The sequence below is a fragment of the Oncorhynchus gorbuscha genome, linkage group LG06, assembly GCF_021184085.1.
Source record: "Oncorhynchus gorbuscha isolate QuinsamMale2020 ecotype Even-year linkage group LG06, OgorEven_v1.0, whole genome shotgun sequence".
In the NCBI taxonomy this organism is placed as follows: Eukaryota; Metazoa; Chordata; class Actinopteri; order Salmoniformes; family Salmonidae; genus Oncorhynchus; species Oncorhynchus gorbuscha.
Window position 1 is genome coordinate 29,536,770 of NC_060178.1, and position 23,192 is coordinate 29,559,961.

Here is a 23,192-nt window from a genome sequence, read left to right on the forward strand (position 1 = left end):
TGATGCCCTGATTACAGTAGTGCTGTATAGATTATTATACAGTTGATTCCCTTCTACTCATCCAGACACAACACACAGTGCCTTCATAAACTATTCACACCCCTTAACTTTTTCCACATTTTGTTGCATTACAGTCGGAATTTAAAATGGATTAAATTGAGACTTTGTGTCACTGGCATACACATAATGTCAAAGTGAAATGATATTTTTAGACATTTTTACAAATGAATAAAAAATGAAAAGTTGAAATGCCTTAACTCAATAAGTATTCAACCGCTTTGTTATGGAAAGCCCAAATATGTTAAGGAGTAAACATTTAGTTAAGTCACATAAATTGCATGGACCCATTGTGTGCAATAAGGGTGTTTAACATGATTTTTGAATGACTACCTAATCTCTGTCCCCCATACATTCAATTATATGTAAGGTCCTCAGTTGAGCATTGAATTACAAACACAGATGCAACCACAAAGACCAATGAGGTTTTCCAATGCGTCACAAAGGGCACCTATAGGTAGATGGGTAAAAAAAAAAAAAAAAAAACAGACATTGAATATCCCTTTGAGCATGGTGAAGTTATTAATTACACTTTGGATGGTGTATCAATACACCCAGTCACTGCAAAGACACAGGCGTCCTTCCTAACTCAGTTGCCGGAGTGGAAGGAAACCGCTCAAGGATTTCACCATGAGGTCAATGGTTAACTTAAAACAGTTACAGAGTTTAATGGCTGTGATAGGAGAAAACTGAGGATGGATTAACGACATTGTAGCTACTCCACAACACTAACCTAAATGACAGACTCAAAAGTAGGATGTTTGTACATAATAAGATTCCAAAACATGCATCCTGTTTGCAATAAGGCACTTAAGTAAAACTGCAAAAAAATGAGGCAAGGAAATTAACTTCATGTCCTGAATAAAAAGCGTTAAGTTTGGGGCAAATACAACACAACACATCACTGAGTACCACACTTCATATTTTCAAGCCTTGTGGTGGCTGCATCATGTTACAGGCATGCTTGTCATGGACAAGGACTAGGGAGGTTTTTGGGGTAAAAAGAATAGAGCTAAACATAAGCAAAATCTTAGTTTACAGTAAGACACTGGGAGACAAATTCAGCAGGACAATAACCTAAAACACAAGGCCAAATATACACTGGAGTTGCATACCAAGACAACATTGAATGTTCCTGAGTAGTTACAGTTTTGACTTAAATCTGCTTGAAAATCTATGGCAAGACTGTCTAGCAATGATCAACAACCAACTTGACAGAGCTTGAAGAATAAAAAATAAAAAGAATGAGTAAATATTGTACAATCCAGGTGTGCAAAGCTCTTAGAGACTTACCCAGAAAGACTCACCACTGTAATATTTGTAAATTAAATTTCAATACATTTACAAAATTCTAAAAACATGTTTTTTTACTTTGTCATTATGGGCTATTGTGTGGAGATGGGTAATGTGTGTGTTTTTTAAAATACATTTTTGAATTCAGGCTGTAACACAACAAAATGTAGAATAAGTCAAGGGGGATGAATACTTTCTGAAGGCACTGTAAAAGCCCAACCGTGTTCCGATAGATCACAGTATCAAAAATAAACACCATTAAAAAGTCCTGGATTTCTGAGTTGATTGAATGATTAGTTGTTGTTGCCGCACCAGAGATGCTTGTGTCAGTATGGCATTACAGGATGTTGACACAGGTCTGCAGTATAGACTGCTTTTGTGTAAGAAACTAGTAATGGATCGATCTGTGCTGCAATACCAACTTTTGGTTGCCAGCACCAAATACACCCATTTCTCCTGAATTCCATATTCACTCTGGTGATTGTGAAACACAGAAGAGGAAGATCACAGAGGTAAAACTCTCTTTGTCGTCCAATGGTTGATAAGATGATTGTAACATCCTTTAACTGCATAGTGCGGTTCATTCATCGTTTTGTTGTAGTATAAAAACATTTTATAATATCAGCTATATTCAGCACTTCAAGGAGAGCAGTTCAATTGTTATGAAGAAGGCTTCAGGGCACCCAAGAAAGTCCAGCAAGCGCCAGGACCATCTCCTAAAGTTGATTCAGCTGCGGGATCGGGGCACCACCAGTACAGAGCTTGTTCAGGAATGCCAGCAGGCAGGTGTGAGTGCATCTGCACACACAGTGAGGCGAAGACTTTTGTAGGATGGCCTGGTGTCAAGAAGGGCAGCAAAGAAGCCACTTCTCTCCAGGAAAAACATCAGGGACAGATTGATATTCTGCAAAAGGTACAGGACTGCTGAGGACTGGGGTAAAGTCATTTTCTCTGATGAATCCCCTTTCTGATTGTTTGGCGCATCCGGAAAAAAGCTTGTCCGGAGAAGACAAGGTGAGCGCTACCATCAGTCCTGTGTCATGCCAACAGTAAAGCATCCTGAGACCATTCATGTGTGGGGTTGATTCTCAGCCAAGGGAGTGGGCTCACTCACAATTTTGCCTAAGAACACAGCCATGAATAAAGAATGGTACCAACTCATCCTCCGAGAGCAACTTCTCCCAACCATCCAGGAACAGTTTGGTGACGAACAATGCCTTTTCCAACATGACGGAGCACCTTGCCATAAAGCAAAAGTGATAACAAAGTGGCTCGGGGAACAAAACATCGATATTTTGGGTCCATGGCCAGGAAACTCCCCAGACCTTAAACCCATTGAGGACTTGTGGTCAATCCTCGAGGCGGGTAGACAAACAAAAACCCACAAATTCTGACAAACTCAAAACATTGATTATGCAAGAATGAGCTGCCATCTGTCAGAATGTGGCCCAGAAGTTAATTGGCAGCATGCCAGGGTGGATTGCAGAAGTCTTGAAAAGAAGGGTCAACACTGCAATTATTGACTCTTTGCATCAACTTCATGTAATTGTCAATAAAAGCCGTTGACACTTATAAAATGCTTGTAATTATACTTCAATATTCCATTGTAACATCTGACAAAAATATCTAAAGACACTGAAGCAGCAAACTTTGTGAAAAATAATATTTGTGTCATTCTCAAAACTTTTGGCCACAACTGTAGACTGACCAGGTGAATCCAGGTGAAAGCTATGATTCCTTATTGATAAATCCACTTCAATCAGTGTAGATGAAGGGGAGGAGACAGGTTAAAGAAGGATTTTTAAGCCTTGAGACATAGATTGTTTATGTGTGACATTCAGAGGGTGAATGGGAAAGACAAAATATTTAAGTGCCTTTGAATGGGGTATGGTAGTACGTGCCAGGAGCACAGGTTTGTGTCAAGAACTGCAAAGGTGCAGGATTTCTCACTCAACAGTTTCCCATGTGTATCAAGAATGGTCCACCACCAAAAGGACATCCAGATCAACTTGACACAACTGTGGGAGGCATAGGAGTCAATATTTGGAAGGTGTTCTTAATGTTTTGTACACTCAGTGTACATGTCAGGATATGTCAAGGTTAGGAATCACTGCTAGTCAGAGCCTGCTGCTAGCTAGGCTAACACAGGTATATTGTAGGGCTCAGTCAGTGTTATGTGCTAGGCTATGTGCTAAGCTGATAAAGCATGTTGGTAGGGTTGCCAGACCAAACTCATTACCGGAGATAATAAACATCCTAAACTGTAGTGAGGAGTATAACTGTTACCGTCTGGTGTATCAGTGAGGAGGGAACCTGGTTTGAGTAAGTGCTCATGTTCAAGTCAGTCAGTGCATGCTTGTCCCCTCTCCAGGGACTGAGAACTAATGTGCTTAAGGTCACTTGAGTGTACATTTCTGGAAAGGAGTTAGAGAGGAGCCATTTGTTTGTTTACGTCAGATGTAGGAGATCCCAGTCCTAGAGGGCTGCAGTGTCAGCAGGACTTTGTTCCAGACCAGCACTAACACACCTGATTGAACTAATCATGGTTCAACATTAATAAAAGAAGCCTGTACACACGCTGGCCCACCTCAGTAGTCACCCATCCCAGGTCTACTTAGTGGTGGTGGCAGGCACGCTGACAGAGAGGTTCCTGTGGGCAGCGTTGGTGACCTGGTGCTGCTGGGTCAGGAAGGACTGACCTGGGGGCACCATGGAGGTGGAGCGACCCCCGATCGCCAGCTTCTGGAAGCTCAGACTCTGAAGGGGGCGGAAGACATGCAACAGCAATGTTTAATTGAGTTGGAACAAAAGCTCTGTATAAGTAACATTTGTAAAAAGGTACATTCCTGTCCTTTATTTTCAAAAGAAAATACAACGTGTCTATTCTGACTACATGTTCTAACCTTGTTGTACCATGCTGTTACAATCAGCTTCTCTTCATACTCTCTCAGCTTTGCCTGCTCACACTCCCTCTACAGAGAGAACGAGAGAGACGATCAATACAAGAGGTTGTGAGTGCATTGTGAGATAAGTACTATGGTTCCCCATGTGAATGAGTGCCTCATGGCTAATGGTTAAGGGCCAAAGGTCAGGGCCAGGGGTTAAAGATCCGTGTTACCTCCAGGCTGAGGATCCTCTTGTCTCTGTCCGTCAGCTGCTTCTTTAGAGCCTGGATCTCTGCTGTGGCAGGGTTCAGCTGGGGGTCCAATGCACAGATCACCTACAGCACCGAGACAGATATCACTGGTGGGAGCAGCAGCAAAGAGAGGCATGTTCTTTTTCTGCACTTGTTATTTTTTGTCCAGCTGCTAGTTGAATGTGAGAAGAATGAATGATTAAGGAATCACATTGCGTGCTTTCTCCAGGTACATCTTGTATCTCTCCTCCATGGCTCTCATGTCATCATCCTTCTTCTTCAGAGCAGCCATCAGCTCATCCAGTCTCAGAACTAAGGGACAGACGGACAACACTCACTGGGGTTACTCCGTACTATACCGCCAGTGTTGTGGTCGCGTTATGGTTGTTGTAGTTGTACTCACAGGTCTGTGTGTTGTCTGGCTGCAAGTCCTCCAGGAGTTCTTTCTTCTTCGTGATCTCATCCTGCGCCTCGTTCAGTTGCACCCTGGATAATAAAACACCTTACTTTTTAAATGTCTCTGTCAGGAGGAAGTATGGCTGTGTTTATACAGGCACCCCAATTCTGATCATTTCCCCAGTCATTTTGACCAATCACATCAGATCTACTCACACCAGATATTTTTCAGAGCTGATCTGATTGGTCAAAAAGATCAATTAGTGAAAAAAAATATCAGAATTTGGTTGCCGATGTAAACGCAGCCATAGAGATCTCAAAAAGCAGTATGGACCATACTTACATATGAGCATCCAATTTCCTCTTCAGGTGAGACTGCAAACAAAGAGCAGTTGTAAGATAGCGAACACACAGATACTGTTACCTCACAGCTGCTACTGTACATATGAGAGGCAGTATTATGCTATATTTAGGGTTAATGTTTGATATAGCGGTATACTATAAAGTCATATGTCTGGTTGAACTCACGTCATCAGTCTTGGCTCCCTGGCCCTGTAGGGCTTTCTGTAAATCCTCTACCTGCTGCTGCAGCTCAGTGACCCTCTCCCTGCTTAACCTGGAAGTACATCAGACACACAGGAAGTACATCACAGTCAAACCGGAAGTAAAAAACACACACACAGCTTACCTGTTGTCAGTGTCCAGTTCAGAGCAGGTTCTGTGTGCCACCTCTAGCAGTGTCTGTAGTTCAGAGATCTTGTCATTCTCTGATCCCTCCTGCTGCACACGCAACATCTTATTCTCATGCTGGAGCCGGATAAACTTCTCCCTGTATGGACAAGGACACACACAGTTAGTGCAGTCAGTGTCTCACACACACAAAACAAACAACTATTAAATTACTACCTGTACTCTACAGGTAGGATCTCAGCAGCAAGGTTATCATGGGTTGGACTACCAGCTGGCATCCCTGCCATCCCTGTGGAGAAACAGAGAGCAGATCAGTAGCCATGTGTCTCTGTAGGCTTCAGAAAGACACGGGCGGTGTTCAAAACCGTGATGCATCATGGGTAAATTGTGACTAACTGATCTGAAAATAACATTGAGTAGTTATTTATTTATTTAACCTTTATTTTACTAGGCAAGTCAGTTAAGATCAAATTCTTATTTTCAATGACGGCCTAGGAACAGTGGGTTAACTGCCTGTTCAGGGGCAGAATGACAGATTTGTACCTAGTCAGCTCGGGGTTTGAACTTGCAACCTGCAGCCCCAAAATGTATGAAGCATGGTGATTTGTAGATCAGTCAGTCTCGACTAGCCTTTAAAGTCGTCGGCAATGTCGAACGCGCCAACACTTTATCAACGAAAACCAAACCTCAACTACAGTAAATCTGTTTTCCAATCATATGCAGCACCAGTCAGTCTACATTGTCAATGTGATGGTCCAATGAGCTACCTGCTTGTAGGAGCTGGTCCTGTTGAGCCTGGTTACATCGCAACTCCTCGTTGGTCTCCTTCAGAGAGTCTCGCTCAATGATGATCTTCTGATGACCATCATCATCAGGAGACAAGTCAACAGCATTAGATTATTGTTAAAACATTCCTTCCCCTAATGTGTGTTTGCATGTCAGGGGGACCAGGTAGGTTGGAATAGAAAGTGTTAGGATCCAGTCTGTACCTCTTTCTCCCTCATCACGGCGTCATGTTTCTCTTCAAACTTCTTCTTTTCGTAAGCAAGGTTGTCTGCCCGCCGAGACTCCTCTGACAACTTCCGGTACAGCTCCTGGACCTGGTAGGAAACAGGAAGTAGATTTAGTAAGCCCCCTGATTGGCTGTTTGCCATTCCAAAATTATGTCTCCTCAGAGACGATTTGCTAAGTAAGGGCAAAAGCTTCACAAAGTTCCGGCATATTGTTTTTCCCAACCCAGTTCTGTCAGACCCACGTGTTCTGTTTCTAGTATATTCTCAGGCATGTCTCACCTGTCTCTTGTATGTCTCTAGCTGTGCACGGGCAGTGTTAGCCTTGCGTAGCTCCTCCTCCAGACTGACAGTGTTGTGCATGTAGGTCATGTTCTTCTCTTCCAGCAGTTTGACTTGTCTTCTCAGATCTCCCAGGTCCTCCAGTTTACGCCTGTATTTCTCCACTGACGCCTCCAGCTTCACAGCATGGTCCGAACAGCTCCTACACACATTTATAATTTATTACATTTAATTGAATTTATAAAGATAAATAAATAAAACAGGCAAATCGATTAAAGCAAGGGCCTAAACAACACATTCCTACTGTAGGCCGTCATTGTAAATAAAGAATTTGTTCTCAACTGACTTGCCTAGTTAAATAAAGGTTACATACCCTTACATCAAACTGACCACTTCCTCTCTCCCACTCACATTTATACACATTCCAGGTAGTGATGCACATCTCAGAAGATCTGATGATTACAACTGAAATAAACGACCTAGAACGCCACCAACCACACCTGAGGATATCGAGTTCATCTTTAAGTGCTCGTGACTCCTCTGCCAGGCTGGTGAGTTCGTCGTTACGATGCTGAACCTCGATCAGCTGCTTCTCCAACTCCTCACAGTGGATACGGTAGTCATCCTTAGCTGCCTCTAGTCTACACACACACACACACACACACACACACACACACACACACACACACACACACACACACACACACACACACACACACACACACACACACACACACACACACACACACACACACAGAGAGAGGGAGAGAGACATCTGTAAGTGCTGTGATGAGTAACTAAGAGTCGTTCCAGTGCGATTTGTTTTCACGGACACATGACACAAACACACCTAAAGTTCTCCTCCTGTAGTGTCTCTAGCTGTATCTGTAGCTGGCTGTGTTTCCGTCTGGAGGGCGTGCTCGGGTCATCAAACGAGTCCAGCTGATTGGCTCGGTCCGTCAGCACGTCGTTCTCAGCTAATAAGCTGTTCCGCTCCTCCTGAAGGACCGTCACCTGACCAGGGTCAAACTAGGGTCAGAGGTGGGCTGTGTCTCAATCCAAAAATATGAATTAGTAGCGAGAACATTAAGCTCCAACCCCCATTTTTTTTTTTTTTTACAGTTTATCCATTAAGGAGGGACCACATGGTCACAGATGCCTGAAGAATGGGGAGAAAGGTAACTAAAAGAGTCTGAGAGATGTGATAAGCATCAATTGATCTCTAGTGGGAAAGACCCGTTCTCGCCAACTGTTCCAACAAACAAAGCATCATTATTACGCCCTGAAAGTACAGTGCAGTGAAGCCACACAAAACCTTCAACAACACCAACATCTTGACTAATAGGTTGAAAGGCTGGTTAGTTATTCTCCCTGACACAGCCTCTCCTCTGTTCATTAGTCATGCTTTATGTCAGAGACAATACTTGGGAATAGAAGCTTTGAGTGTGGGTGCATTAAAAAAAAAGTAATTCAACCCAGTGTCTTCTCTCCACCTGTTCCCAAACACTACAAATGAACACACCACGTAGATTAAATGAGTGATACGTTAGCGACAGAGAGCACGACAGGGTATAGATATTTTAATCCGCCTCTGCAACCAGGCATTAGATGTTTTTTGTCCGCCTTGACGACGAGTAGCCATGTTGACTTTACCTCTCTGTGTGTCCATGAAGAGAGACACTGGTGATCTACTGTAACAACTCGATCTGGAGACACGAGAGGCCCATACAACATGGACTTGACCTAATCAGTAACCAGTAGCAGAAATGTGTCCTGTACTATGGTTTTCCCCAGCCAGGCAGAGCAGGGTATGGCGGGGAGAGCAGGTAGGGGGAGAGCAGTGGCTTAGTCTGTAAAACCACAGCCCTTCTGCTACACCAGCCACAGACAATAGCCTCTGGCATCACAGCACATAACACAGACCCAGTTTATACAGTACCAGGGTTGTGTGTGTGTGTGTGTGTGTCATTGATATTTGGCATCCTCGGCCACGTACATAGGCTTACAGTGTGTGACCTTCAGATTGCCGTGCCTGCCGTTATGGGCAGCCTAGCTGTGTGGAGGTGAAGGTGCTTTTTGTTTCCTTAAGTGTCCTCGTATGAACAACCTTTGAAATGTATGAATCCTTTGAGGTAATGTGATTTGTGGATTCAAATAAAGTACTTAAAATCTGCATATACCTGTACGTCGAGTTCCTGACAGCGCTGGGCTAGCTCCTCCTTTTCTGCCATCAGATCTGCCAGGTCCTCGAGAGCCTTCTTCAACTAGACAGACACACACACACACTTAACAATACAGCTCTAAAGCCTACTTCAGCAGCTCCAAGAAGAGATGAGCAATATCGCAGGCCTAATTAAAGAGTCTAAGACAAGCCGTCAACTATTGAGAGATACGCAAACAACAAGAACTATAATAAAGACAACAGTATTCTATTAGATACTAGCACAGTGGATCTCCTCTCACCACTTGTTCCAGGTCCTCCAGTGTCAACATTAGAGAGATATGAACTGTCAGCAACACCACAACAGACTATTAGAGGCCAAACACAGTGGATCTCCTCTCACCACTTGTTCCAGGTCCTCCAGTGTCAACATTAGAGAGATATGAACTGTCAGCAACACCACAACAGACTATTAGAGGCCAAACACAGTGGATCTCCTCTCACCACTTGTTCCAGGTCCTCCAGTGTCAACATTAGAGAGATATGAACTGTCAGCAACACCACAACAGACTATTAGAGGCCAAACACAGTGGATCTCCTCCTCTCAGCTGTGATTCTACGTCCCCCGGTGGCTCTGCTCCAAACTGGGCCATGTTCTCTTTACTCATCAGCTAACACAGAGAGAGAGAGAGAGAGAGAGAGAGAGAGAGAGAGAGAGAGAGAGAGAGAGAGAGAGAGAGAGAGAGAGAGAGAGAGAGAGAGAGAGAGAGAGAGAGAGAGAGAGAGAGAGAGAGAGAGAGAGAGAGAGAGAGAGAGAGAGAGAGAGAGAGAGAGAGAGAGAGAGAGAGAGAGAGAGAGAGAGAGAGAGAGAGAGAGAGAGAGAGAGAGAGAGAGAGAGAGAGAGAGAGAGAGAGAGAGAGAGAGAGAGAGAGAGAGAGAGAGAGAGAGAGAGAGAGAGAGAGAGAGAGAGAGAGAGACATGGTACAGGTTTGGTTAGAGCCAACGTCAATCCTACTCATTCACACACCACAGGTGTTCTAAAATGACTTTCTAAAGCCAAAGAAATGTCATGACATATACTTTATCGACATCACAGTATTGGTAACTGGCTTTTTTTTAACACAAATGGGTAATTGTAAGATCTTACCGTGCATGACAAACTATTTGAAATCAATCAGAGAGAATGGCCCTGGTCAGGCCAAGCCTCACCTCCTGAAGGGCTGTCATCACCACATGCTGTACGGACTCCTCCAGAGTCATGATTATCTGGATGTACTCTGGAGAGGAAGAGAGAGAGCGGAAGGAAGGGAAAGAGAGAGGATTACACACTAATATGCACACATAGTTTCTGTTTTGGGTGCCAGTCTGTGACTGCACCATGTGTGTGTGTGTGTGTGTCTCTGCAGCCTGGACATATACTGTGAATTGTGTGTGTGTGTAAGCGTAATACCTTGCTTGCGTTCACATTTGACAGCACAGCCCAGTGTGAGCTGCAGCAGTCGTCCCAGTTCTATAGGGTCTGAGTGTTCTGCCACCTTCACCAGGTCTGGCAGGGGGAACTCCTGGATCTGCTGGATCAGGACCTGGTGACATAGAAAGAGAATAGAACAGCTATAACTAGACATTAAACAGTTATTACCTGGACCAGGTCTGGGAGGGAGAAGTCTGAGATCTGCTGGCTCAGGACCTGGTGACATAGAAAGAGAATAGAACCAGACATAAAGGGTTTTAAATCTGTGCTTCTACTAACCTCATTGTAGTAATCCACCACCACCACCATCATCTGAAGGATCTTCTTCAGGTTGTTCATCTGGAGAAAGAAGTTACACACTCACTCTACAAAAAAAACTAAGTTTACACCTCAAAGAATCTCCTCACTGTGAGCTATGGAAACATTTAGAGTGAGTCTTCTCTGATCTGGAGAGGATATCTGACAGGCCAATGGCTGGCTAAAATACTGACAGGGCCAGCAGGGAGGGAAAGAAGGAGGGAGAGGGGAAGGAGGGATGGAAGCAGAGAGGAAGGAAGGAAGGAAGGAAGGAAGGAAGGAAGGAAGGAAGGAAGGAAGGAAGGAAGGAAGGAAGGGAGGGAGGAAGGAAGGAAGGAAGGATTGCAAGGGAATTAGGGATGGAAGTACAGAGAGAAAGAGGGAGGGGAGAGAAGGGATGGACAGAAAGAGGTATGTATGGAGTTCAGCACCTTCAGTCTCCAGTTATTCCCAGCATCTTCTTTAATGCGACCAAGCCAACTCTCACTGAACCACGCTGGATCTCTGCATTGCATAACACAACACACACACACACGCACACACACACACACACACACACACACACACGCATAAGCATTGGACAAAAAAAATGTCTACTAAACAACCGTATTCAAATCAGAAAATATCCAACCCCAGAATCTGACTGGGCTTTATAACCGACTCCAGTGTGTTTAATATTCAGCCAGGGTAAGGCTGTCAGTATAAATTCATGTCTCTGCAGCCTGGACATATACTGTGAATTGTGCGTGTGTGTATGCATGTTCTTCACATCTGATGCAGGGCCTGAGAAATGGCAGCTCCAGTGGTCAGCTCCTCTACAGTTGTACATGGTGCTGCAGTGTTGAAGGTCTGGAGCTGAGGGTGATACAAACGGTGAGAATAGCACAGGTTAGAGTAGAGACCGAGGAGAAGGGGAGACGCTGGGACAGGAATGAGAAAAGGGGGAGGCAGTTGGAGAAACTGATATCCATCTCCATTTGCATTCATCGTATAGCATCAAGTTGCAAAGCCTGTCGTGAACCATCAAACACATGTCATGGGCTCTGTTATGGTGGATTTGTGAATAATTCACCCTCCAGGACTGTTCTCCATGATGTCAGGTGACCACTAGCCTCAGCTCCCAGGCTTCGCTCACGAGGTGAAAGCCTGTGACAAAGGTTGAGACCTCTAATTGTAATCAGTAATGTAACTTTTGGATTATCCAAACTCAGCAACGTAATCTGATTACTTTCAGATTACTTTCCCCTTAAGAGGCATTAGAAGAAGACAAAAAGTATCCATCAAGCGCTGTTACGGATGCAGGTATCCTGTGTGTGTATTTCTTTTCTCTCCTTCTCCCCTCACAGGTGGAAATCATCACTCCCCAATCAGTCACCAATCAATCATAAGACACACCTCCTCCTGTTTCCTACCCAATCACAGTTCCTTTCCCTTGGTTTAAAACCCCTCTCAGTTGTTTGCTCTTGAGCTCGATCTCTCTGTAAATGCCGTGTCTCTGTGTTTCACTCTCTCTTTATGTATTGACCTCTTTTTTGTTTGAGCACCTCCATATCACTTTGTCCTCACCTGTGAGAATTGTTTTTGGTTATGGTGTTTGTTTGCTGGTGGGAAAAGGGGGAAACAAGACAAGTCGCCCATGGGCATACACTACCCGTAGGTAAACTTTGTTAAATACACTAGTTAGAACTGGGCGGACCACCCACTATTTTTTTGGTTAGTTAGTTGTTGTTGAAAGAGTCTCTTAGGGGTGTTTTTGAATACTTATTTATTTCCTTGGGTCCAGCTCAGCCCCTTTTTTCCTGCTCCCCCCATTTACCGTGTGTTTTCCAATAAACCCTGAGTTTGATGGTAGATTTAAGTTGTGGTTATTTCGTTCTCACTCATTTTGTCACTATTATAAATTGCATGAGTTATGTTACGGGTCTCATTACCATCCCCCCTAGACTGTCAGGCCAAAAGGGATTCGTAACAAGCGCATTGTATGTGGTCAGACTCGCTCAGTTGGAACAAACTTAAAAATGTGCTCCTTTTTTATGCTGAATTTAATTGAGAAAACAGTGGTGCTGAGTGATTAACGTGGGTTTCGGTTATTAACAGTTGAGGGTATACACAGCAGGTATACAACGTATACCCACTCGGTAGCGGTGTGTGGGTAAAATCACTGGGAAAGCCAAGCCGATTCTGATGGTTTGATTATAATCATTGGCCAGTACAGAGAATTAAGTAAAACTATAAGTCCAAATCCTTATCTCCATCCATGGCTAATGGAAAGGCCCAATTTTAGCTAGCTCGCTAGCCACCAGCCAGAGGACAACACAACGAGATACAGCAATTCAAGTTTTTCTGTCAATGATGTATGTCCTCAATGGGATTTGATAGGAGTGACGCCAAAATCTAAGCGAGCTTCCCATGTTGCGGCAGGACCATTCACAGTCGAGCTCGCTCAGTTTAGTTCGCTGATTGACACATTGTGTACTTTTTTTGTCAAGGGAGGTGTTGATAATGGGATATGTAGATAGGGTGAGTCGGTCAAGGATCGATTCGGACAAGGTGGTCAATTATATGACAAGCGACAGTTTATTCAGAGTAAAGATATCTGGTACAACGTATACGGGCTCATTCATTTGGCTACCAAGGAACCAGCAGAAAGAAGCCCCGATAACAGATTGCAAGCATGTTATGTACAGTACAGAAAGTAGGTTGAGTCTGGAAGTCACGGTCTTTTGGTTGGCCACAGTTGAGGTGTTGTCTTCTTGGATTGGTCCTGTTGAGCCGTCCGTCGTTCCTCCGGGTCTCGTCGGGCTGTTCTCAGTCACACAATGTTCGGCTAGCAAGGAGATTGTGTGTGTGTGCTTGTGTCTGCAAGTCAAGGCTGTGTCTCTTCCCCCCAATGTGTGGGTGTATGTCTTATCTGTATGTCCTCGGCAGTTAGTGTGTGTACGTGTGTGTGCGTGTGGAAGATATCCTGTATGGGACCTAACATGTTTCACTGTGAAAATACGTTGTCTCAGTTATAGCAATTTAATAGCAGTAAGCTGGTCATTTGCATAAGAAATAGCACTTCCTTACAGAGGCCAGATTCTCGCCGGCTTCCCTTGCCTTCAATGCTACGGGCGGCAACAATGTCATCCTCGTTTGGACTAGACAGCATCAGATGGCCTACACGTAGAGAGACGGATGCCGAAAGAAAATATATATTTTTAAATTGCCACTTTTTTTTAGGGGGGGGGGCTGGCTTCCCTTGGCATCCAGCCCATTTTAGTTTCCCATATGATACAAACAGTGTAATCCATTTGATCAACTTTATTTGTAGATACGAATAGTACATCAAGTCCAGTTACAGCTTCTTTTGACAAAGTAGAAACAAAAAAGATAATATAACCAGCCAGCTGCACAAGGTGAAATGATTTGCGTATTCATAAACAAGAGCACCAGTGCATGAACAATTGTAAAGGATGAATTGCATAAATATTTGTAGAAAAATATTCATGACAAGATATACAACAGTAATTTGTTGACTGTATCAAACACTGTTTTGCTCTTATACACGTGCCTTAACGCATTAATCAATCTAGTCTTCTCTTTATGCTTCCGGCCCACAGTCATCACACAGCTTTGGGCTTTGCGTGCGCAAGACCGAAAAACAAATCGGTCGCTCTGCACACAGTTTTCATGGGCCTTGTTTCGTGTACACCTGCCGCATGTGTCGCATAATCTCTCTGAATCGGTTGCGCGGCATGGTGAAACTCCACCTCATACCTATCAGACTAAAATGACTCCACATCCATGCTCTTTCCGCCGTAGGCACCGCGGACATCCAGTACGAGAGTGCAATAAATGCTTTGAGTTCATCCATAGATATGTCCCACGTACTGTTCAATTTTCTGTGCGCATAAGCAACAGTCCAATCTGATGGGCTGCAACATCTTCATGTCACAAACTCGTCACTCTTTTCTACCCTAACCGTGCCATCCCTCCCAGACTCCTGTCTCGCCGTGGCAGTTGGGATCCCTCACTCCGTTGGCTCTGTTATGGTTTTTCTGCGGCGAGGCTCAGGCATCGGAGGCGGAGGCTCAAAGTCAACATCAGATGAAGACTTCATCAGCAACGTCGATTTCAAGCTCAATATCAGATGCGCCATCAGACTCCAACTTGTCTAAATTGTGTCAGTGCGTCCATTCATTTGGTCCGGATTGCCATTGTGAACTACACACATTGCACGTTACACTCCCAGGGGAAAGTATATTCCATTTCCATTCATAATAAAATAATTAGACCGCCCACAATTCCTCATTACACTACATTGTTCTAAATTCAATCACCCTCTTCACCATCATCATTCAGTTCATCATTCAACTCAGTCACAGTTGAGTTATTTGACAAAAGTGTAATAGAAACTGCAGAATATGCTCTTTCTGATACTTTATATAAATGAAAATGTTTTACCTGCATGTGACTGAAGGAGGATTTGATAAAGTGATGCTCCTTTCCCTGCATCTGTCAATTACAAGATGAGCCATTCTCTTCGTGTACAATTTGATAACTGATAAACCTAATATCACTCATCAGATTATTGTAAGTCTATAGGCCAAATCGTATTATGTAAGAAATTAGTTTCAGTATAGTTTCGATGGGCCAGCGGTGCAAGTTGACTGGCATCATTTGTTTCCCGCTCATAAACTTGGATACCGTCAAAGATGTTTTCAATTATTCTAAAGGCCTACTGCAACACCGTAGCATGTTTTCGTTTCTGTTACTACAATACATTTGGTTAATAATAGTCAGTCAATAAAACAGTACCATAACAGCTTATTTTTACAAAGTAAGATGTAAAAGAGAATGGTATCAGCTAGAGGTCGACCCGATTAATCTGAATGGCTGATTAATTGGGGCCGATTTCAAGTTTTCATAACAATCGGAAATCTGTATTTTTGGGCCCCGATTTCCGATTATTTAAAAAATTATACCCTTTAACTAGGCAAGTCGGTTAAGAACACATTCTTATTTTCAATGATTGCCTAAGAACTGTGGGTTAACTGCCTTGTTCAGGGGCAGAATGACAGATTTTCACCTTGTCAGCTCAGGGGTTCCAATCTTGCAACCGCACAGTTAACTAGTCCAACGCTCAAACCATTGCACGCCACGAGTAGCCTCTTGCGTTCATTGCACGCAGAGTCAGGGTATATGCAACAGTTTCGGCTGCCTGGCTCATTGCGAACTAATTTGCCAGGATTTTACGTAATTATGACATAACATTGAAGGTTGTGCAATGTAACAAGAATATTTAGACTTAGGGATGCCACCTGTTAGATAAAATACAGAACGGTTCCGTATTTAATTCAAATAAAAACCTTTTGTTTTTGAAATTATAGTTTCCGGATTCGATCATATTAATGACCAAAGGCTTCGTATTTCTGTGTGTTATTATGTTATAATTAAGTCTGATTTGATAGAGCAGTCCGACTGAGCAGCAGCAGGCCCGTAATCATTCATTCAAACAGCACTTTCGTGCGTTTTGCCAGCAGCTCTTCGCAAGCACAGTGCTGTTTATGACTTCAAACCTATCAACCTAATGGCTGGTGTAACCAATGTGAAATGGCTAGCTAGTTAGCTGGGTGTGCGCTAATACTGTTTCAAACTTCACTCGCTTTTAGATTTGGAGTAGTTATACCCCTTGCACTGCAAGGGCCGCGGCTTTTGTGGAGCGATGGGTAACGATGCTTCGAGTGTGACTGTTGTCTATGTGTTTCTGGTTCGGGGCAAGGAGGGGGATGGAAGCTACACTGTTACACTGGCAATACTATGGTGCCTATAAAAACATCCAATAGTCAAAGGTATATGAAATACAAATGGTATAGAGAGAAAAATTCCTATAAATACTATATTAACTACAACCTAAAACCTCTTAGCTTGGAATATTGAAGTCTCATGTTAAAAGGAACCAACTTTCATATGTTCTCATGTTCTGAGCAAGGAACTTACGTTAGTTTTTTTACATGGCACATATTACTTTCTTCTCTAGCACTTTTGTGCGTTTTGCCAGCAGTTCTTCACAAGCACAGCGCTGTTTATTACTTCAAGCCAATCAGCATAATGGCTGGTGTAACCAATGTGAAATGGCTAGCTAGTTAGCTGGGTGTGCGCTAATACTAGAGGTCGACCGATTTTACATGGCACATATTACTTTCTTCTCCAACACTTTGTTTTTGCATTATTTAAACCAAATTGAACGTTTCATTATTTATGAGGCTAAATTGATTTTATTGATGTTTTATATTAAGTTAAAATAAGTTTTAATTCAGTATTGTTGTAATTGTCATTATTACAAATAAAAATGGCAAATCAAATGTTCTTTTTTTTATAAATCTGACGATTAATCGGTATCGGCTTTTTTGGTCCTCCAATAATCGGTATCAGCGTTGAAGAATCATAATCGGTCGACCTCCTAGTTTTAACGTTTAGAAAGGTAAAAAATGATCACTTGAAAAATGGTTTTCGAAACATGTTTCATATCAGAAAGAAATAATTATTCAAATAAAATAAAAAATACACTTACTGTAGCAGATTTGGGGCGGCAGGTAGCCTCGTGGTTAGAGCGTTGGACAAGTAACCGAAAGGTTGCAAGATCGAATCCCCGAGCGGACAAGGTAAAAATCTGTTGTACTGCCCCTGAACAGGAAGGCAGTTAGCCTAGGAACAGTGGGTTGTCATTGAAAGTAAAAATGTGTTCTTAATTGAAATGCCTAGTTAAGTAAAGGTAAAATAACAATAACATTTGCACAGATCCATATGCTGTGTGCCTCTAATTGACAAACTACCCTTCCTGCCCAGTTAGGCTTAAGCGCAGGTTAGCTAATTAACACAGGTGGTCGTCTGTCTTCTGTCAACAAGCGATGTAACATGGAGATATGGCCGTGTGGGAACACTAACCATAACCCTATAAAAAGGTGTGTAGTTATTGAACCTTTTGATTTATGAAATTTTTAAATTTCTCACTGACATGAAAGATAAGTTTCCAAAACCATACTGCTAGTGATGTGTGTTAATGTTTAGACCAGCAGATCAATTGACCCAAAATGTATGTTTCGAGTTAGTATAGTAGAATAAATTATGGAATTTGGTTGTGCATCAGCATTTTCTCATGTTATGTCACTGACAGTCACTCAATTAGCCCATGTCACCTAACATTATTTAGATTGGTAAATTAGTTTAGCCAGGTATGTAAACTTGTAGTAATCATGGTTAAATTACCTACTGGTTTTTACCATTGATTTTGTTAGTCACCCTCGCTGAGATATCAAATACAAAACTGCAAATCTCTCCCCACCCTAAGGCAAAATGTGTAGAATTGCAAGAATTGAACTATAAAACTGCACATTTCTCTACATCCCATGGCAAAATGTGTAGAACTGCAGGTAATTAACCGTAATACTTAAAATTGTTTCTCTCTGCTGTTAAGAGGGCTGCTAAAACGTTTTGCTTGCAACAACGTTTCACTTTGGGCCCCCAAAAAACTAGGACCAGCTGTGACTGCATGTGTGTATGGATGTGGGTAAACAGAGTCATGATGACTGCAGATTTTTTGTGGCCCCCACCCCCATCAAAGTTGCCCATCCCTGGTTTAGAGAAAGCGTCGTGGCTCCTAAAGCGCAACCTTCCTTAGCCTAAAGGTTTGCGTTTATGAATGGGCAAACACTAATCTACCTGCCATAGGTAAACGATACCGTCATCGGTAAGACAGTAGACATTCATGCAATCAGACGCTTTTTAGAGCGCTCTCTGAATGAACAGCGGAAATCATTGACATACTTACCCATATAGCAAGGCTCTCACACAACACCACTTTGTCAGTCTCCATTTCTCCGCGTCGGGTAAGGCTAGACATGATTGTTCACTGCACCTGTCAACAACGACGCGGTTTCCCTTCCCTCTGCATTTGACCTCACCTGCGGCGGTTGGATCTCTAGCGCTAAGTGCGTAATGTAGGCATGTTTCCTGGTCACTACGCTGTAAAAGCCCCGTGAGTTTCTACGTGAATAGCCGCCGCTTTGACGTTTTCGGTTGAGACGGATCAGGGATTGACGGGATAAATAGCAAGAACGAGGAATGAAACGCCTATGGCACTGAGCTGACTGTAACAGACAGACCAATCCGATTGAATATCCGACTAACTGACTGACAGGGCTGTGGGGATACGATGGAGCCAGTCACATAGCAAAATCAAATGTTTGTTAACCTCAATTATCTGAGAGAGTTTCTCTCCCTATTTCAAGATATCTCCTCGACCTCAACCATGGTAAAAAGAGTCATGAGAGGAATTAACTTTTTATTACAATTTAGTTTGACACAAATAGAATTAGGGAAACTCAGGTGCCTGGTCTCATGAGAAGAAAATGCCCATCCTCCTTTACCAAACCCAGGGCCGGATTAGGCACTGTTCGCAGACCCAGATTGAGTTAAATCCTGGACTAAAAAGCACTTTCATTTGAGATTTTCTATTAAGCATGCTTAGTCCAGGAGTAGGCTTAATCTTAGTCCAGGAGTAGGCTTAATCTTAGTCCAGGAGTAGGCTTATACTTAGTCTGGGAAAATATTATCAATACATAAAAAGATATATGACTGATATAGGCACAAGATGGAGGGAATGTTGGAACATAACTAACAGTTAGAGAAAAGATGTGCGCTTAATCCAATATACATTTATGCATAGAATTTATTACACGAGACAAAATGAACAAATTCTACAGAACAATGGAGAGAAAAAAATGACTCAATAAACCATGCATTCTGGGAATGCTATAAAGTCCAAAAGTTATGGGCGGAGTTAGAATGTTGGCTGTCAGAAGTATTACAATGTAAATGTACTTTTAATCCGTCTGTCTGAATATTTCAAGACATGGCATAAGAGGGATACTCATCTTGAAAAAACGTATAGTTCAAAATTGGTAATCTAACCATCCTCAATCGATAACACAATGGAATAGACAATACACAATTTGACCAAGTGTTGAAAGTATGTGGGCAATAGAGAGAAATTAAATGATGCCGTTTGAGGCCATGTGGCGAAGAGTGATGCGGGCGCTGGAGATGAGAGTGTGAGCAGGTGGGTCTGGGCAGGTGTGATATGAATGTTTGTGAGCGTCTTTATGTTGTTATTTGTATGTGTATGCTTTGTATTGTAAAAAAAAAAAATGTATACCGTACCAGTCAAAAGTTTGTACACACCTACTCATTCAAGGGGTTTTCTTTATTTTTACTATTTTCTACATTGTAGAATAATAGTGATGACATCAAAACTATGAGATAACACATATGGAATCATGTAGTAACCAAAAAAAAGTGTTAAACAACTCCAAATATATTTTATATTTGAGTTTCTTCAAAGTAGCCACCCTTTGCCTTGATGACAGCTTTGCACATTCTTGGCATTTTCTCAACCAGCTTCATGAGGGAGTCACCTGGAAAGCATTGCAATTAACAGGTGTGCATTGTTAAAAGATCATTTGTGGAATTTCTTTCCTTCTTAATGCATTTGAGCCAATCAGTGTGACAAGGTAGGGGTGGTATAAAGAAGATTGCCATATTTGGTAAAATACCAAGTCCATATTTTGTTAAGAACAGTTCAAATAAGCAAAGAGAAACAACAATCCATCATTACTTTAAGACACATTCAGTCAATGCGGAATATTTCAGGAACTTTAAAAGTTTCTTCAAGTGCAATAGCAAAAACCATCAAGCGCTATGATGAAAATGGCTCTAATGAGGACCGCCACAGGAAAGGAAGACCCAGAGGTACCTCTGCTGCAAAGTATACGTTCATTAAAGTTACCAGCCTCAAACATTGCAGCCCAAATAAATGCTTCACATAGTTCAATTAACAGACACATCTCAACATCAACTGCTCAGAGACTGCATGAATCAGGCCTTCATGGTTAAATTGCTGCAAAGAAACCACTACTAAAGGACACCAATAAGAAGAAGAGACTTGCTTGGGCCAAGAAACACGAGCAATGGACATTGGACCAATGGTCTGATGAATCAAAATTAGAGATTTTTGGTTAAAACCGCCATGCCTTTGTGAGCCAAAGAGTACGTGAACAGAAGATCTCTACGTGTGTGGTTCCCACTGTGAAGCATGAAAGAGGAGGTGTAATGGTGCTTTGCTGGTGACACTGTTGGTGATTTATTTAGAATTCAAGGTACAGTTAACAAGCATGGCTACCACAGCATTCTGCATCGATACGCCATCCCATCTGGTTTGCGCTTAGTGGGACTCATTTGTTTTTCAACAGGACAATGACCCAAGACACCTCCAGGCTGGGTAAGGGCTATTTGACCAAGAAGGAGAATGATGCAGTGCTGCATCAGATGACCTGGCCTCCACAATCACCCGACCTCAACCCAATTCAGATGGTTTGGGATGAGTTGGACCGTAGAGTTAAAGAAAAGCAGCCAACAAGTGCTCAACATATGTGGGAACTCCTTCAAGACTGTTCGAAAAGAATTACCGGTGAAACTGGTTGAGAGAATACCAAGATTGTGCAAAGGTGTTATCAAGGCAAAGGGTTGCTATTTTGAAGATAAAATAAATTATATAATATATTTTCATTTGTTTTAACCCTTTTTTTATTAGTACATGATTCCACATATGTTATTTCATAGTTTTGATGTCTTCACTATTATTCTACAATGTAGAAAATAGTAAAAATAATGAAAAAACATTGAATGAGTAGGTGTGTCCAAACCTTTGACTGGTGCTCTATATACACTACCGTTCCAAAGTTCCAAACTTAGATATGTCCTTGCTTTTGAAAGAAAAGCTTTTTTTTGTCCAGTAAAATAACATGAAATTGATCAGAAATACAGTGTAGACCTTGTTAATTTTGTAAATGACTGTTGTAGCTGGAAACGGCTGATTTTGAATGAAATGTCTACATACTGTAGGTGTACAGAGGCCCATTATCAGCAACCATCACTCCTGTGTTCCAATGGCACGTTGTGTTAGCTAATCCAAGGTTATCATTTTAAAAGGCTAATTGATCATTAGAAAACAATTTTGCAATTATGTTAGCACAGCTGAAAACTGTAGTTCTAATTAAAGAAGCAATAAAACTGACCTTCAGACTAGTTGAGTATCTGGAGCATCAGCATTTGTGGGTTCGAATACAGGCTCAAAATGACCACAAATAAACAACTTTCTTGTGAAACTTGTCAGTCTATTCTTGTTCTGAGAGATGAAGGCTATTCCATGTGAAAACTGCCAAGAAACTGAAGATCTCGTACAACACTGTGTACTACTCCCTTGACAGAACAGGGCAAACTGGCCCTAACCAGAATAGAAAGAGGAGTGTGAGGCCCCGGTGCACAACTGAGCAAGAGGACAAGTACATTAGAGTGTCTAGTTTGAGAAACAGACGCCTCACAAGTCATCAACTTGCAGCTTCATTAAATAGTACCAGCAAAACACCAGTCTCACCGTCAACAGTGAAGAGGCGACTCCAGGCAGCTGGCTTTTCATTCAAAAACAAGGACATTTCTAAGTGACCCCAAGCATTTGAACGGTAGTGTATTTTGTAATGTCATATGTTTAACCTGGACTTACTGGCCATCTGGGACAAACCGCTAGTAATCAGTGTGTGTGGCCCCTGTGACATCGATCAACTCTTGTTGTAATTAGACATTCTGAGGCATTTTGACCTTCTTCTTTTGGCCAAAAACTGTAAGGTAAACGTTTGTGTAAATGTTGTTACTCGTTATCATGGCAGACTGTGGGAATTCAGTTGTAGTCTTGACCTTGGGCATTGCTAATCTGTATCTACCAGTCCCAATGTGACAGACTTATGTATGAAGACTATTATGATGCCAATCCTAGTGAATTTAGAGAGGGTTTCCTTTCAACTGTGTAGTTATTTAACAGTAGTCTAATACATATGGATAGACAACAATAAGCTATTTCACAACTCTATTTCATTACCTCAGAGCTGGTGTTTTATGGTTAAAATATATTTTACAAATAAAAAAATATGTGGGCCAGGGCTGAGTAAACATATAATAAATAATTTACCAAGTTGAACTAAAAAGGTGGGGTCAAAGAGGATAGCTTTGACCTTGCGTGGGTGATCACATGATCAAAATAGAATGTGGAGATGGGAGTGGTCACAGTTTTTTTGTTTTGAGCCCTTATTGATTTAATTTTATAATCAAATTTACCAATCACATCTATCACATATGAGAGAATCTGCTTCTATGTTATGTCATACTAGTACATAGTCACTCAATGGTCTCTCTAGGTCACTTCCAGGCAGGCAGGCAGTCCTCAGCTCCCAGATCGAAAGGCCTAGTTAATGATTAACAATACCAGTCAGATTTATTGTGTACAGTGATGCTGTCAGGAAGCAT

General features: G+C 42.2%; 1 protein-coding gene across 1 annotated transcript; it reads right to left on the reverse strand.

The window, feature by feature from the left end:
- Positions 1 to 3,327: 3,327 nt before the first annotated feature.
- Positions 3,328 to 18,728, reverse strand: LOC124037802 (protein Hook homolog 1-like). The gene is made up of 22 exons (XM_046352875.1): positions 18,607 to 18,728; positions 11,563 to 11,648; positions 11,225 to 11,297; positions 10,776 to 10,835; positions 10,476 to 10,608; positions 10,235 to 10,302; positions 9,636 to 9,696; positions 9,045 to 9,130; positions 7,715 to 7,878; positions 7,365 to 7,505; positions 6,865 to 7,066; positions 6,562 to 6,672; positions 6,340 to 6,427; positions 5,789 to 5,861; positions 5,571 to 5,711; positions 5,411 to 5,498; positions 5,226 to 5,257; positions 4,890 to 4,972; positions 4,698 to 4,798; positions 4,469 to 4,570; positions 4,254 to 4,322; positions 3,328 to 4,107 (listed from the first exon to the last, which is right to left on the reverse strand). Exons 1-22 carry the CDS (start codon positions 18,676 to 18,678, stop codon positions 3,961 to 3,963), a joined length of 2,181 nt encoding a protein of 726 aa, XP_046208831.1. The 5' UTR covers positions 18,679 to 18,728; the 3' UTR covers positions 3,328 to 3,960.
- Positions 18,729 to 23,192: the final 4,464 nt, after the last annotated feature.

Bases quoted from the DNA above. Each gene is read 5' to 3' on its own strand.
- LOC124037802 (XM_046352875.1), bottom strand. From the start codon at position 18,678: ATGTCTAGCCTTACCCGACGCGGAGAAATGGAGACTGACAAAGTGGTG. The intron at 7,879-9,044 runs GTATATGCAGAT...GACCCTGGTCAG, and splicing joins GTCAGGAACTCGACGTACAG to GTGACGGTCCTTCAGGAGGA. The intron at 5,258-5,410 runs GTGAGTTCAACC...CTTTGTTTGCAG, and splicing joins AGGGAGCCAAGACTGATGAC to TCTCACCTGAAGAGGAAATT.